Source organism: Brassica rapa, chromosome A10, assembly GCF_000309985.2.
Source record: "Brassica rapa cultivar Chiifu-401-42 chromosome A10, CAAS_Brap_v3.01, whole genome shotgun sequence".
Classification (NCBI taxonomy): domain Eukaryota; kingdom Viridiplantae; phylum Streptophyta; class Magnoliopsida; order Brassicales; family Brassicaceae; genus Brassica; species Brassica rapa.
Window position 1 is genome coordinate 8,518,656 of NC_024804.2, and position 15,280 is coordinate 8,533,935.

Here is a 15,280-nt window from a genome sequence, read left to right on the forward strand (position 1 = left end):
ACCCAAACCCTATATCCTAAACCCAAACCTTATACTATAAACCCAAATTCTAAAGGGGAAGTTACATGTTTACCACTCTCATGGTACCACTTTTCATTTTTACCACCACTAATGAGACATTTTTAAAAATATATTCTTCATTAAATGGCAAAAGACTCTTATACCCTTGTTATTTATATATATAATAAATCATTATTTAAATAAAAAAAATAAAAAATAAAAAAAATAAAAAAATAAAAAAAAAAAATTAAAAAAATAAAAAAAAATAAAAAAAATAAAAAAGTTAAAAAATTAAAAAATTTATGTTTTCGAATTATACTTTTTCAAATTCGAACTTTTTTATAAAAGAAAAGTTTTTGAATTTTTTTTTTCAAATTTCTTTTTGAAAAACAAAAATTATGTTTGAAACTATTTTTAAAAAAATTTATATATTTTTAAGTATTTATATATTTATTATAATCATAAATTTCACATTCCAAAAATCCTACCCCACCCCTCAACTCTAAACCCTAAGTCTAGATTAGTTAACCCTAAGGGTATAATTGTATTTTACCCTTCATTAAAAGTGATGGTAAAAATGGTTAGTGTAAACATGAAAAGTGGTACTATGAATGTGGTATTTGTGGCAATTTCCCAATCCTAAACCCTAAACCCAAACTATAAACCCAAACTATAAACTCAAATCCTAGACCCTAAACCCAAACCGTAAATTCTAAACCCAAACCCAAATCCTAGACCATAAACCAAACTGTAAACCTTAAACCCAAATTCAAACCTTTTGGGTTTAGGGTTTACGGTTTGGGTTTAGGGTCTAGGATTCAGGTTTAGGAAATAGGGTTTGGTTTTAGGGTTTATGGTTTAGGATTTGGTTTTAGGGTATATGGTTTGGGTTTATGACCTAGAGTTTGGGTTTAGGATTTATGGTTTAAAGTTTGGGATTTAGGGTTTAGAGTTTGAGATTTAGGCAGTAAGCATAACCATGAATGGAGACAATCAACAATGAACCTTATTTGTGTTTAGTTTATTGATCTAAACACCCAAACACCCTAGACTAAGCAAACAGCTTACTCAGCCATGGACAGAGAAAACATAGAGATAACAGATGAAAAAAACATGTCTGAATCAATAATAAAAAGCAAAGAGTATTTAGAAATCTTCTCCAAAGGATGTAGAGATTCTTCTCCCTTAACAAGAGTACAAGTTTTTCTCTCTCCCAAAATCTCTCTAAAAGTAACGTAAAATGTCTAAAATAATAAGAAGAGATAAATATGCATGTCTATGGCGGCGTAGGAGTAAAAAGAGGGAACCCTAGGTAAAATCCCGAAATATTAGAAGTTTCCTTAAAAATCTCTGCAGCTGGAATAGGCACTCAAGTTGCTCCGCTCGATCGGGAATAGTCACTTCAGACTGTTCTGCGTGAAAATCACCAAATTGCAGTGTTTTATGCCTCTTTTGCTCCAAATGGTCCATCTTCTATCCAATCCAACTCCAGACCTGTAATGACTCGAAGTACTAGAAATACTCGATAAAGACTCAAAAACACTTTAGAAAACATTGTTAGAATGTATCAAAAACACAATATATCAATTCCCCCATACTTAGATTCTTGTTTGTCATCAAACAATGCCAAGTATCAAGAACATGGAGAAATGTTTGATAGTGTGAGAACTCTCTTATTCTCAGCAACCATACTTTAACCGCGAATCTCTGAACCATACAAGCAGTAAAACTAGGACAACACACCCTTACCGGTACTCCACTGACTGATGTTCAAAAATCGGCTCCATACTCTACATCTCAAACTTAAAAAAAAAGACAAAACTCCCTACATTCATTTAAGAGTATTCTCATCACATATACTATTCAGGGTATACGGTCTAGGTGTAAAACATGCTATTTAATGGTGGAGTTAAGAGTGTTTAAAGACTACCATTTTATTGTAGAGGATGCATGATATCGCACAAAATGGCAAGAGAGGATAAATCAATTGATGTCCACATCCTCTTCTCATTTTTGCTTCCTCTGGAACGACTGCTCCGTTTTGGATCAGCCATATGCCTGGTCAGATCATCTGCCTGCTCTCCAATCTTTCACCTTGGTACCCACTCTTTTTCTTTACCTTTACAGTAACTCATGTTTCTTTGATTTCTTCCCCTTATCCATCACCTTATTATCGTTTTTTTTTAATATTGATATGGAGATGTGACGAAGAATGAGGTAATACATGATGATTCTCAGTGCCACTGGTGGTTCTGATTTTGCAACCATTCTGGTTCTCCACCCCTGCTCTTGTGCAGTTCGTTGGTTATGAAGCGGTTGCTCCCTTAATCTGTTTGTTCTTCTTTTTGACTAAATTTTGCAACAGTAACAAGTAGGAGGCTGCGTTAGTCCTTTCCTCAATGGTTTTTTTTGCACATATCTGCACATATGACACTGAAAAAACAAATTCATGAAGGTGGAATAAAGGCTAAGGTGCAGGGTGGGAACTAGCTAAAGCTGAGCTAGCCACTCAGGATCAGCAAAATGGATAAAAATGATAAGAAATCCTGAGTGTCTTCTCGTTTCTCAGATCTAATGCCCATAACAAAAAGAATTTCAGTCAAGATTAGGTGCAAGTTAGGTGGAGTTAAGTCTACCCAGTGTAACCTGATCGGTTGTGAACTTCTGGAGAATCAAGTGAGATATGTTAGGGTGTTCCAGGTCCACATGTGTGTCTTTTACCACTGTTAAGGTCACTGAATAAGCTAACTAAAGCACGAAGTGATTAGTGATCAACACGGAAAAAGATCCTAATTTCCACAAATTTTTGACTGACTCAATCCTAAAAACTGACTCAAACTGACCCAAAAGAAAAAACAAAAAAAGAAACGAGTAAGTAAACGACAAAAACCCTCCCCCAGACTTACTTCACAACGTATCTGGTGTGAAAATAAATCAGAGAAAATGTGAAAACAAGAATAAACTTTTTTTCTGTGAGATACTTACCTGAGTGGAGCGAGCGCTCCAAGAAAATTATGGGTGTTCCATCACCAGATCTCCGCCTGGAGCAGTGGCTCCTTCAGCAATCTAGAATTTTTAAGTATCTCGGATTTTTCTGCTTTTTGACCTGAGACTCAATAAACTAAACTGAAAAATAAGCAAACAAAAACAAAACCAAGTTATATTTACACTTACCAGTAGGTTGCCTCTCACCAAGTGATTGGTTTAAGTCACTAGCTTGACTTGGTGACACGGATCAGTCGGATTGAACATTAGGGCTTGTTATAAAACAAGCTCCACAATCAGACATGTTCAGTTTCAGGACTCTGCTCAACAATCCTTTTATAGCAAGTTCCCCTTTCTCCTTAAGCTCATATGTGCGAATAGCTCTGACTTTAGAAAAAAGTTTAGAGGTACCCTTACACTTTTCTCATGCTCAATGGATTTCTCATCACACTTCCGCGGAATCAAAGTCATTGTAGGGCTTCCCTTGACCCTTTTCTTCTGGACTTTTATTTTCACTTATGTATTCTCACTGAGTTTCTTAGTATCAGTGTGAGAATTTTCATTCAGAAATTCTTTGATCTCACTCTTGTCACCTAGCTCTTTCTTAGGAACAATTTTCAGCTGCTCTCCACTAACCACTGATATGCAAGAGGCGTATCGGATTTGTGATCTGGTTGGAACAACTTTTTAGAAAACCTCCTTGTTGATGTTGGAGAAGGAGACTCTCTTATTAGGTAGGTCGATGATTGCTTCCACTGTACCCATAAATGACCTTCCAAAGATCAAATGCATCTCATGATCCTTGCTCATCTCAACAACCTGAAGTTTGGTATGGAGCATACAGTCCCCTACTTGGACATGAAGATTGCAAATGGTGCCATAAGGGACTGTTGTGGAAGAGTTTCCAAAAGCCAGAATCACCAGAGAAGGCTCAACATCAACAATGCCCAGTTCGTCCACAATTGCTTTGGAGACAAGATTCACACTAGACCCGGACTCACAAAGAGCTTCCTTGAATTTTACTCCAGGAATGGAACATGGAAAAGCAAACTTTCCAGGGTCATTAACCTTAGGCAATATCTTCAGTGATGGTGCCAATGCTTTAGTAAAAAGAGCCTTAATTTCCTTACGAAGTTCTTGCAATGTTTGAAGAACATATGCAATGGTCGAATCTCCCAAGCATGTTCAAATGAAATCTCTTGAGGAAGCCTTCTCACCATCTTCCTAAAACCAGCCAGCTGCTCTGCACTAATGGGATCCATCAGATGTTTATGCGGAATTGGATAGGAAACCTTAAGAACATAGATTCGCACTGGTGGAGTCTCAGTAGGTTCGCTAGGAGCAGTCGCTCCAGAGCTAGCAGAGTGCTATGTGTTCACTTATACGCCTAAAACAGTCTTAGTGAACGGCAACTTTATTGGGTTACAATGTTCACCAAGGTGCTAACCACTACTACTTTAAAGAAGTTAGTTCACTTTATCGGAGTGTGTTATCTCAGAGATCTTGACGTATGTACATATGAGAGGAAGTCATACGCGCTGCACCCTTTGTCCCTTAATCATGGTTTTTTTCATTGGATTTTTCTGGTAAGATTTTTAACGAGGCAACACCTATGACGTTTTGAAAGTACTTCAGGGACATCAAGGAGAAGTGTTATGAATATTATGTGATGTCCATATAAAAAGTTTTAGATTTACTTGATTGTCAAGTCTACTTGTTTTTCATGTTATACTTTGTTCCTAAGCTATTGTAATTTTATATAAAAAAAATCATTGTTCATTGAATAAAATACACCAATTCATTTCTTCTTTTCTCTACTTATAACAAAATTCATATAAGCGCGATGCAAAGCAATTTCTATCTAACTATAATGTTTTTTTTTCTAAGACAAACTCTAGCTATTAATGTTAGCATTTCATAAGCATGCATATTATATAGTCATGATTATATATTCTCCATAAAGGAGACCGTATTGATTTTCTCCACCACTTTTTCTTCTTTTCACTTTCCTAAGGTGATATTTATAAATTATAATGTGTGTGTATATGTGATTTAAAGCCGAAATTAATCTACACTCCGGATAACATAGAAAAAATGATTAAAAAATGTCGATATAGTATCAACCGTCGAAGATAGAACTAAGAAAGTGATGCCTCCCTATAAATAGATGTGGAAACAAAGACAAATCCTTTCTAGAAATGTTAAAACAAGAAAAGCTAATTTTACCTTCATTGATGAGGCATCAGCATGTGTATGTGCCCTTTTGGGGAAACAATAAATTAATTTTGTGTATAACACATCGAAAATTTCGTGACAAGAAAGTGATGACAGAAGGTACTTGTGTATGGTCTGTTAATTAGGTGAGCAGCAGCCGACCTAGAGAGAGAAAAAGTATATATAGGAAGAGAGACTAGGGTTTTAAATTTTAAATTTGGAGAAATAGCACAGAGAGATGAGTTTTTATGGTTTGGTGATCGTGCCCATCATTTTTCACTTGTTTTCTGTGTGTTTTAACGGTTTGTTATTTAAGACATCGTACTATATGTTTTACCCCCATTACATTTCCCTCAAGTACTTATCATATTCAAGTTATAAGATTATCTTCTTCTTCTTTTTGCAAACAAGTTATAAGATCATCGATTAATTTACTTGTAGCACATTAGTAAAAGTCCAACAGAACAAATTCAAGTTTGGAAAGTCAACATTGAGACGGGCATAATTACATACTCACACATATATATGTCGAATCAAGGCCGGGATAATGTTTTTTTTTCTTTTTGCTAAAAGGGCCGGGGTAATGTTTCCAGCGTTCATTTCATCTTCAAACTCCAACCTTCACCCTCGATTCTGAAAATATGCGCTTTTGGAATAACCAGAGTTGAGGCGCAATCGACCAAATATTTTCGTATTAAATTTATATGTAACATCGTGACAATCTAATCACCAATTTATGTAGATTGAGAATTAGGTAAACAATTTTGGATCTTGGACACCGCTGACGCTGTAGACAAAATTAACAACGATTTGGTGTATAGTTAACTTTTCCGTTTAATTGCTTTGGTTAGTGGGGTTGAGCTGGAGAACACAATAATATAAGGTAAAACGATACATGTTGTAACTATTTATAGTAAAAAATAAATTTAATACTAAAGTATTTTTAGTAATGTTATAATTTGATAAAAATTAATAAACAATTTGAGTTAAAGAACTCGGAAAAGGTAAAACTGGCATGAGAGTCAATGGAGCAGAAGCATGGAACCGATGTGTCCACATCTCTTCCCCTCTCCCTTTTATCGCACAAAACACACACTCTCAGTCCCTTTTTCCTCCGATATTTATTATTCTTTTCTCTTTTTAATTTGTTTATTTCTTGTATAATTAGCGAAAAACAAAAATCACCAAAGATTCTACATTGGTGCAAAAGAAAAAGGAGTATTAAAAACCTTATTATAATAATATGTCAAAACAAAATAATAAAGCAGAGAAATTAATTCTTAAGCCGCGTTTGCAGTCTTAAGGACAATGATGATGGACTTCTGACCCTTTTCTAGTTGTCAAAATCAAACATCAAACATCAAACATCAACGTTAAGCAAAAACTGAGTAGTATATTTGCGCCAGGTTCCACAGGTATCTCTTTTTATATTTAACTTTAAACAAATCATGCTTTGGTTGATTAATGACTGTAAATATCCATCACTAATAAATGTTACATACATTTTTACAAATTAGATAAAACATAATTTACCTGAATGTGTGGTCACAAAAATAGTGTATATTTCTTAAAACTATGGTATCTTGTTATCTACTGTCGGTCATATAAATTTGTAAGCCCTTGTTTTTTTTTTGTAGATAGGTTCGATAACGATAGTTTTTTTTTGTTTTTTTAATGAGAAACGATTGTTTTTTTTTGGAAAAATAAAAACGATTGTTTTCAACCGTAACTTTGTGTTTATCATGTGAGATAAAATACAATACTCCATTTGAAAGTGTAAATGTAAGAAATGATCTATTTGTTTCATCTTTCATTTGACAAGATTTAAATATTTGAATACTGTTGTAAATCATTTGCGAACTAAACTAAAAAAAACTCGATTGAGATAAATATCTGTACTTAGTGTTTTTTATATTTATGTGAATTAATAAACTATAGCATTTTATATCTGTATTTATATTACTTTAAAATATATATTTTTGGAAAACTATCTTATGTAATTAAGGAATGTATCTTTTTGCCTTTTATCATTTTTAAAATAAATAAGTATTGATTTTTTTTAAGAAACTAAAATTATAACTCATTTGCAAATATATACTTAAGCAAATGCAACCAAAAATATAAACAGTCAAAGAATTAAGGCTAATTTGGCTTTTCCAGTCTGGTTTTTTTGGGTGAAACAAAAGCTTATTGTGGTTTTTAAAAAAACATAGAAAGGAAGAGGAAATAGGAATTACGATAATCTTATATAACTTGGCAAAAATTTATACAATGTCACATATTAGGTTATTTATAGAGAAAGGTCGTATGATAGTATTAAAATACATTTTGTTCAAAATACCATACAAAATAAGTTTCTTCTGAAATAGCATTACATCAAATTTTAAAATACTTTTTAATTTTATATTTAGGTTTGGGGTTTAGTGATTATGGTTTAGTATTTAATTAAGAGGTAAACTATGATAATGGTTCAAGGTTTCAAGTAATTTAGTCATTTTATTTTTAATTAATGCTATTTAAATATTTTCTTGTAAATTTGTTTTTATCATAATTTTTGTGATATTTAAATCATTTACCTTTGAAAATATTAACAACAGAGCGAAAGCCTTAAAGGGATATGCCTACTCTAATAAACATTTTACTATTGTAGACTGATTAAAATTGAATAGTATTTGTATTTAAATTTCTGTTTACATATAAGAAAATAGTACAAGTTTTTAAATATATTTTGGTTTTAAAAGCAATTTTATTTGAAATACTTTTGGGTAGAGTTATCATATTTGAGAACCCACTCATTTTTATATTGTTAGCTCTTTTTATTTTTTGGTACAACATACTCACATTGCCAGAAATTCCAAAAGAGGTTGTTCTAACATCACCACTCGTTTCATTTCTCTGCAAAAAGCAAAGCCCACCAAAAAGCTAAAAAGAAACCCTAATAGTCGTCTGACTCATCACTCTTCATAAACCCCAAAGGCAGATAAACTAAATCAGCTTGAGTCTCAAAAGATCAAACAAAATAGATTCTCTGGTTCTTCTTGCTCCCTTCTCTCTCTCTTTTTAATAATAAAAACTCATATTGGGCTATTTTTAATCCACTCTTTAATTTGAGTGCTTCTTGAAATGGGTGAGACAACAAAAGGAGATGCTACAAAACCATCACCAAATCAAATCTCCTCGCCTAAAGATTCTTCACTTGATCACCAAACTCCAACCCCATCACCCATCCACCACCATCACCAATCTTTCCACCCTTCTCCGATCTTCATCTCCACCGTCTCTTCTCCGGGAGCTCCGATCATCCCCAAACGACCACGTTTCATCTCTTCCAGTGGTCTTTCTCCACCTCAATGGAAAGCCTTGCCGTCACCTTCCACCTTACCAACTGCTGCCACATTCCCTTCATTACCGTCCCCTTCCACTGCCGTTGTAGCCGCCTCTTCCACTGAAACCGCCGCATCTTCACCGCTGGAACAAGAAGGTATTAACACCGAGAAACAACAACTCGAAACGGAGTCGTTTCAACATAAATTCAGAAAAGGGAAATACGTGAGCCCTGTATGGAAACCACACGAGATGCTATGGCTAGCAAAAGCTTGGAGAGTCCAGTACCAAAAACAAGAAACCGGGCCTGGTTCCGGATCCGGGTCTGGCGAGGGAAGAGGGAAAACACGGGCTGAGAAAGACAGGGAAGTAGCTGAGTTCCTTAACCGGAACGGTGTAAACCGGGATTCAAAAATCGCCGGTACGAAATGGGACAACATGCTTGGTGAGTTTAGGAAAGTGAACGAGTGGGAGAAAGGAGGAGATAGAGAGAAATATGGTAAGAGTTACTTCAGGCTCTCTCCTTACGAGAGGAAACAACATCGACTTCCCGCTTCTTTCGACGAAGAAGTGTACCAAGAACTTGCTCTTTTCATGGGTCCACGTGCCAGAGCTCTGTCTATTAAACGTAGTAGTGGCGGAGCTCCGGCTGACGTTACCTTAACACCTCCTCCTGCTGAGACGTTTCCTCCTATTCTTCATCCACCGTTCATGACTTCAAGAGACGATGATGTTGATAATAACCGTATCACTTCGATCGGTAAAATCTTTTTTATTACTTCTTTACTATTTTTGTTTATTTATTATTTGATTGACTTGTTTAAAGGTGCATTGTTATTTGATAGTCAATTATAGCATACGGCTTGTGCATTATATTTTTTTTAATTGTCTTCCTATCATTTTCAAAAGTTTCTCATAAATTATATCAATAACTAACTAGAAATTTCCATTTCAAATTAATTACTAATATAATTTGTGTTTTAAATCTTAATAGATTATTTTTGATAAATACGGAAGCTTAAGAGCTGAAACTGGTATTATTTATTGATAAAAATGAAGTTGAATCTGTTTATAATTATGACTTTTCGTTATTTTTATAATGTTTGAGAAAAATAATTATGTATTTTTTAGGAAGAGGGAAGAGACTAGCATTATCAATAGCTGGGGATGATCATCCTCAATATCCGTATACACACAACATTGGTAGAGGGTCAGGTTTATTCTCTAATAGGTCATACTTCAATCCTTCTTTTGAGACGATTCCTTCTTCCTCTTCATCTTTAAAAGATCTTCGTCGTATTGGGAAAATACGGTTAACCTGGGAGGAATCGGTTAACTTGTGGGCTGAAGAAGGAGAGGTTGATTATGGGAGAATTAGGGTTAGTGGGTCGAGTTTCTTGAATGCAGACGAGCTCACCTACTTGGATGATTCCATGGTGGCTTGTACAATGGAATCTTTTGAAGATGGACCTCTTAGAGGATTCTCTTTGGATAAATTCATTTCTGGTCAACATCTTAAAGTCTTTGGAAGACAAAAGTCAACATCATCATCTGCTCCTTCACCTTCAGGTAACACACACATGCATTCATCTTGTGGTTAAACTATAAAACTAATTGAAGAGGAAAACCAATCCTATGAATCTTCTCTACACTCTTATAGAGGGAGGAAATATTATGGATCTACGATATCAGTCCACTGAAACTATAAGTTATCCAGTAGAGCGCGAAAATGTAAAGAATAATCCTATAGAGACAAATGCACATAATTCCAGAGAATTTTGCTATTAATATGGCAGGTTTGTTTGATTAATAAAGCTTTTAGTAAAAAAATATATATATACAACGTTAAAGAGGAAAATCAATGCACACTCCAATGTAATTTTTTTTTGTGTGCAACTAAAACTCTAATCTTCATATGTTATTATTTTTTCAGTTAATATGGCAAATTCGATTGATCGAGCTCAGCTTCCACTCGCAGTGCCAATTAACAAATGTAAGTCTTTTTCTAATCTTATAGTTTAAAGGTCGTTAATTTGTATTATTAACGAGTGAACAAATGCGTATACAGCAATATCAACATTGGAGTTCCAAGACCCATCAGAGCATTACTTGAGTAGCTTGCGGGTCCCGGCGGCAAATCCTCCGAGCTTATTTGAGCTAGGACGGTACCTTCAAGAACCGCCGCCAGAAAATCTCCGGTTTCCTATCCGGCGAGACGTCTACAAAGACTTGCCGCCGGGGAAAGAGCTCTTCTTCTCCACTTCCACAACGGAGCTTCTAGATTGTAGAGCAGTCACATATGATATCATCAGCCCCGTAATGTTCCGCTTAAGCCCTAATTCCGTCATTTCCAGCAAAGACTCGCTGATCCCTCTTTGGGACGACTGCGTTAACCGGATGGTTTCAAAGTTTTGCGATATGTGTGAGATAACAAGTTAAGTCCCACATCGGATATTAGACAAAGGAATGTCTAATATATAAAGAGATGTCCAACTCTAATAGTATGAGGCCTTTTGGGAAGGAAACCAAAAGTAAATCCATGCGGGCCTGCCTCCTAGGCCCAAAGTGGACAATATCGTACTAATAAGATAAGATAGAGTTGGACACGGGATTTCGCAATCCCAACAATTGGTATCAGAGCGGTTGACGAAGATCTGCAAGAAGACCAAAATACCCTTCAAGTAAGAATAAGGGAGGTTCAGCAGAAACAGTCAAGATGATCATGGAACCTGTGATGACGATCTCAAAGGACCGAGATGTAGTGGGAGAAACATTCTCAAAGGAAGCCATGCGATTACCGGTACAAGGTGGTGCCAAAGATGATTCGCTGAAGGATGTGATCCTTAGCTTGAGGGGGAGAATGTGAGATAACAAGTTAAGTCCCACATCGGATATTAGACAAAGGAATGTCTAATATATAAAGAGATGTCCAACTCTAATAGTATGAGGCCTTTTGGGAAGGAAACCAAAAGTAAATCCATGCGGGCTAGCCTCCTAGGCCCAAAGTGGACAATATCGTACTAATAAGATAAGATAGAGTTGGACACGGGATTTCGCAATCCCAACAATATGGTGGTTTTGCGCAAACCGGATTCGTCTTCTTTTGTTGAAAACGTTCAAGATCAGTGGCCAAACGTTGTGGGATTCGTAAAAGGATTCGGATTATGGAGAGGAGAAGAGGTCGAGAAGGTACGCGAAGGTGCAGCTGTTCCTTCTTCTCTATTGGTCAAAAAGATTCTTTGGTCGTACGACGATCTTCCTTACATTCTTGGTTACCACGCAATAGGGTTCACCGTAACCTTCTGCGCTTTGAGCCGTTCTTCGCAAGACCGAGTGGTCTGCACTGATCTTTATTCATTCGACGTCTCTTCACCGTCGGACAGAATCAAGGCCTTGGTTCCTTGTTACCGTCTCGCTTCTCTTTTACATTTGCTTGCAGATCGGTGCACTATGAGGCATTTATGTTACAACGACTTCGAGAGAATTAGTCATAGAGATTTCGTAACCGAGATAACCCCTAACACGGTGACTAAGTATTACTCAAGCAAGAGAAAATGGAGTGTAGTGAAAGGAATCTACGATTTTCTCGACCAAAGAGTTCCACACGCGGAGCATTTGAATAGTGCAAGAGAGAAGGAACTATCACTGAGTTTTAAGCCACGTGGTGTAAGAGTCAAACCATGTAATGTTGATCAGCTTATCGAGTCTCTGATGTGTGTGACGAGAGCTCTTGTTGCGCTTCATGACCTTTCGTTCATGCATCGTGACATGAGATGGGAAAATGTCATGAGAAGCGCGGAAATGACGACAACCACATCGGACGCGGAATGGTTCGTTTGCGGGTTTGACGAAGCGGCTGAGTCCCCGCAGCTTAACCCGCACCGGTCTATGGACGAGGAAGAGGAGGAGGAGAATGGGAGGCAAGCTCCGGAGATGGAGAGAGGGTTGCATGCGGTGAAAGTGGATGTATGGGGAGTGGGTTATATGATAAAGACTTGTGGATTGACTAATGTGCCAAAGATGTTGAGAGAACTTCAAGGGAAGTGTTTGGAGCCGAACCAGGAGAACCGACCAACCGCAGCCGATTGCTTCCACCACCTGCTTCAGGTTCAGTCTGCCAGTTCATCCTCGTATTAGTCCTTTTAATTATATTTTCTTAGTTCACATATGAATCTTGGAAACTTAGATCAACATTTAGGTTTTGACCACCAGCCGAGAAAACTTTGTCCCTTTTTAATAATTTTGGCAGCTTTGAAACTGGAGCAACGTTTCGTTTCGAATATTTTGAGAGATGGTAGTGAGTAGTAGTTAGCAGCGGATAATATATTAATATCTAATATTTTCGCTGGACTCATGATATGCAAAAATAGAAGCAATTGTAGCTTAAAATATAGTTTTCTTTATTTTTCAATCGAGAGTTGATTATCTTTATCATAAACCATCGTTACAAGAGAATGGCACTTCACGATTATACCTCTGAGAAAAACAGCAGACCCAACCACTCCCTAACAGCAACAAACCCCGGCCGGAACCTAATACCCCGCCATCACCAAAACACATCACAGGCTATTTCTTTCATTTACAAAAAGATCCTCATTCAACCAAACCGGGGCTCCTGTCGCCAGGCCCGGCTCAATCATATATTGGGCCCTGTGGCCTGCATAGATTTTGTTTATATGAGAATAAGATACATAATTTTTTTTTTAAATACAGTCCTAAAATTTTCTAGAAAAAACGTTAAATTCTTACTTAAAAATTATAAAAACAAACTGGGTCTAGTGCAAATGCACCATGGGCACTATCCAAAAGCCGGGCCTGCTTGTCGCAACATAAAGATTGGACCAAATATTTTTGGATCACACTTTGAGCAATGAAAGAAGCGACTTTGTTGACATCTTTGGCTATACTTTCGACTTTGCATTCTCCAATACCACAAAGGCCTCTAACAATGTCAAAGCTGGCCAAGCGTGAGGCCGATTTATAGCCCAAAAAATCCTTCAATTCACTTGCAAACAACACCTTTTTAATCTTCTGGCTTGACATACTCTCCACCGCCCATATAATTGTCTTTAGGTTTGCTTCGTCTCTGTTCCTGCAACCATAAAAGGCTTAATATATAATTTTTTTTTGAGTATATATTTTAAAAAGAAACAAAAGGAGGAATAAGATATTTGATTGTTGACTGATGAGAAGTTAGGGTGTGTGTCGGGAGAAGCAACCAACATGGGGTTAAACCGAAATGGCGGCTGTTTTCTATCACCTGTCTCAGTTCACCTGCGCCATATTTCACATTTAAACGGATACTAGATTTTGATCCGTGCTTAGAAAACGCGGATTTATTTTTCATTTATTGATCCAAAATTGATTAAAACTACCATTATTTTTTTTGTTTCAAATACAATTGAACTTTTATGTTTTTATCATTTGTTTTTCTTCAAAGGATGGTAATTGTTCAAAATATATTTAAGCATGATAAGTATGATTTAATAGTATATATATATTATATATTGAAGAACAATGTGTTCTCATTATTGAAATGTAGTAACAATATGAATTATCGGTTTTAAATTGAAAATGAGTTTATCTTGCCATATTCTATATTATAGTTCTAACCATTAATCTCCACTATTTTTTTATCCCAATTCGATTTTGAAGCTACTACTATTTTTTTACCTGTTCTTTCAAAGCACAAATATTTATTTTTATGACTATTTTGATAAAATTTGCATGATTTATAACTTTTATAATTTTGAGTTTCAAGTAGTATTTTCATATCCAACACAGATCCGTGGTCAAACCAGTAGACTCATCACCATGTATATAATCCGGTTCAGATTTAATGAAAAATTTGTTAACAAAAAATCTGAAAGAAATCCGGTAAAACTCAAAACCCGCTATTAACCAGTTGGAAGTAGTCTTTATAAAAAATGATTTGATATGATATATCATGTGGTCGAGTTTAATGTGATCTTGATGGACTGTAGTCATATTGTTGTAGTACATTGTTATATTGAAATTTTGAGTAATTATGTTGTAAAGAATAAAAACATTTGGCTAAAGTTGTTTTTATACTGAAATATTGTATGTGTATAATGGGTTTTCAAAAAGATATAGTTCTTTATGATTTTTATGTATATGATTAAGTATGACCACTAAAAGTTTGATTTTATGGAGTAATTTAAGATTAGATTTCATTTGTGTATAATAAAATGATTTCTCAAATGATACTTATGGTTTTTAAATTTGAGCATTTAATTAATGAATATTCTTGATTATTGGACTGCATATGTAGCTATAGGCTAATATGCTATTAATGAGAATTAAAATTTCATTGGAAAAGTAAAAGCATTTTAGGTAAAATTTAGTTTTTCAATAAAGAAAAAAACAGAAACAATGTTTTAATAGTATAGATATTTTAGAATCATATATACCTATTGTGCTAATCAGGTTTGGAGCTTAAGAGGTCATAAAACGTTTAAAATAATGAAGACTGGCGTGGTAGCAGGCGAGAATTGCGACCAGATGATGGCTGCAAAGAGGAGGCACCACCGCGGGCAACCTTCGCAGGAAGAAGCTGATCACGGCAAGGTGTCGACGAAACGGAACCCTCACCGCAACCATCCTTCGCAGGGTAGTCATGCCCGCGGCAGTGTGTCGTCAAAACTGACAGAGTTGTGACACCCCCGATCGTAGTTGACCGGAAATGACACGGTCGATGTTCCTCGATGGTCGATCCGAAGTTCTCAGAATACCTCCG

General features: G+C 35.8%; 1 protein-coding gene across 1 annotated transcript; it reads left to right on the forward strand.

Annotated features, from left to right (window-relative positions):
- The first annotated feature begins 431 nt into the window (after positions 1–431).
- Positions 432–15,055, forward strand: LOC103832832. Its single transcript, XM_033282259.1, has 5 exons — positions 432–9,283; positions 9,655–10,092; positions 10,457–10,516; positions 10,592–10,939; positions 11,591–15,055. Exons 1-5 carry the CDS (start codon positions 8,323–8,325, stop codon positions 12,658–12,660), a joined length of 2,877 nt encoding a protein of 958 aa, XP_033138150.1. The 5' UTR covers positions 432–8,322; the 3' UTR covers positions 12,661–15,055.
- The last annotated feature ends 225 nt before the right edge of the window (positions 15,056–15,280 follow it).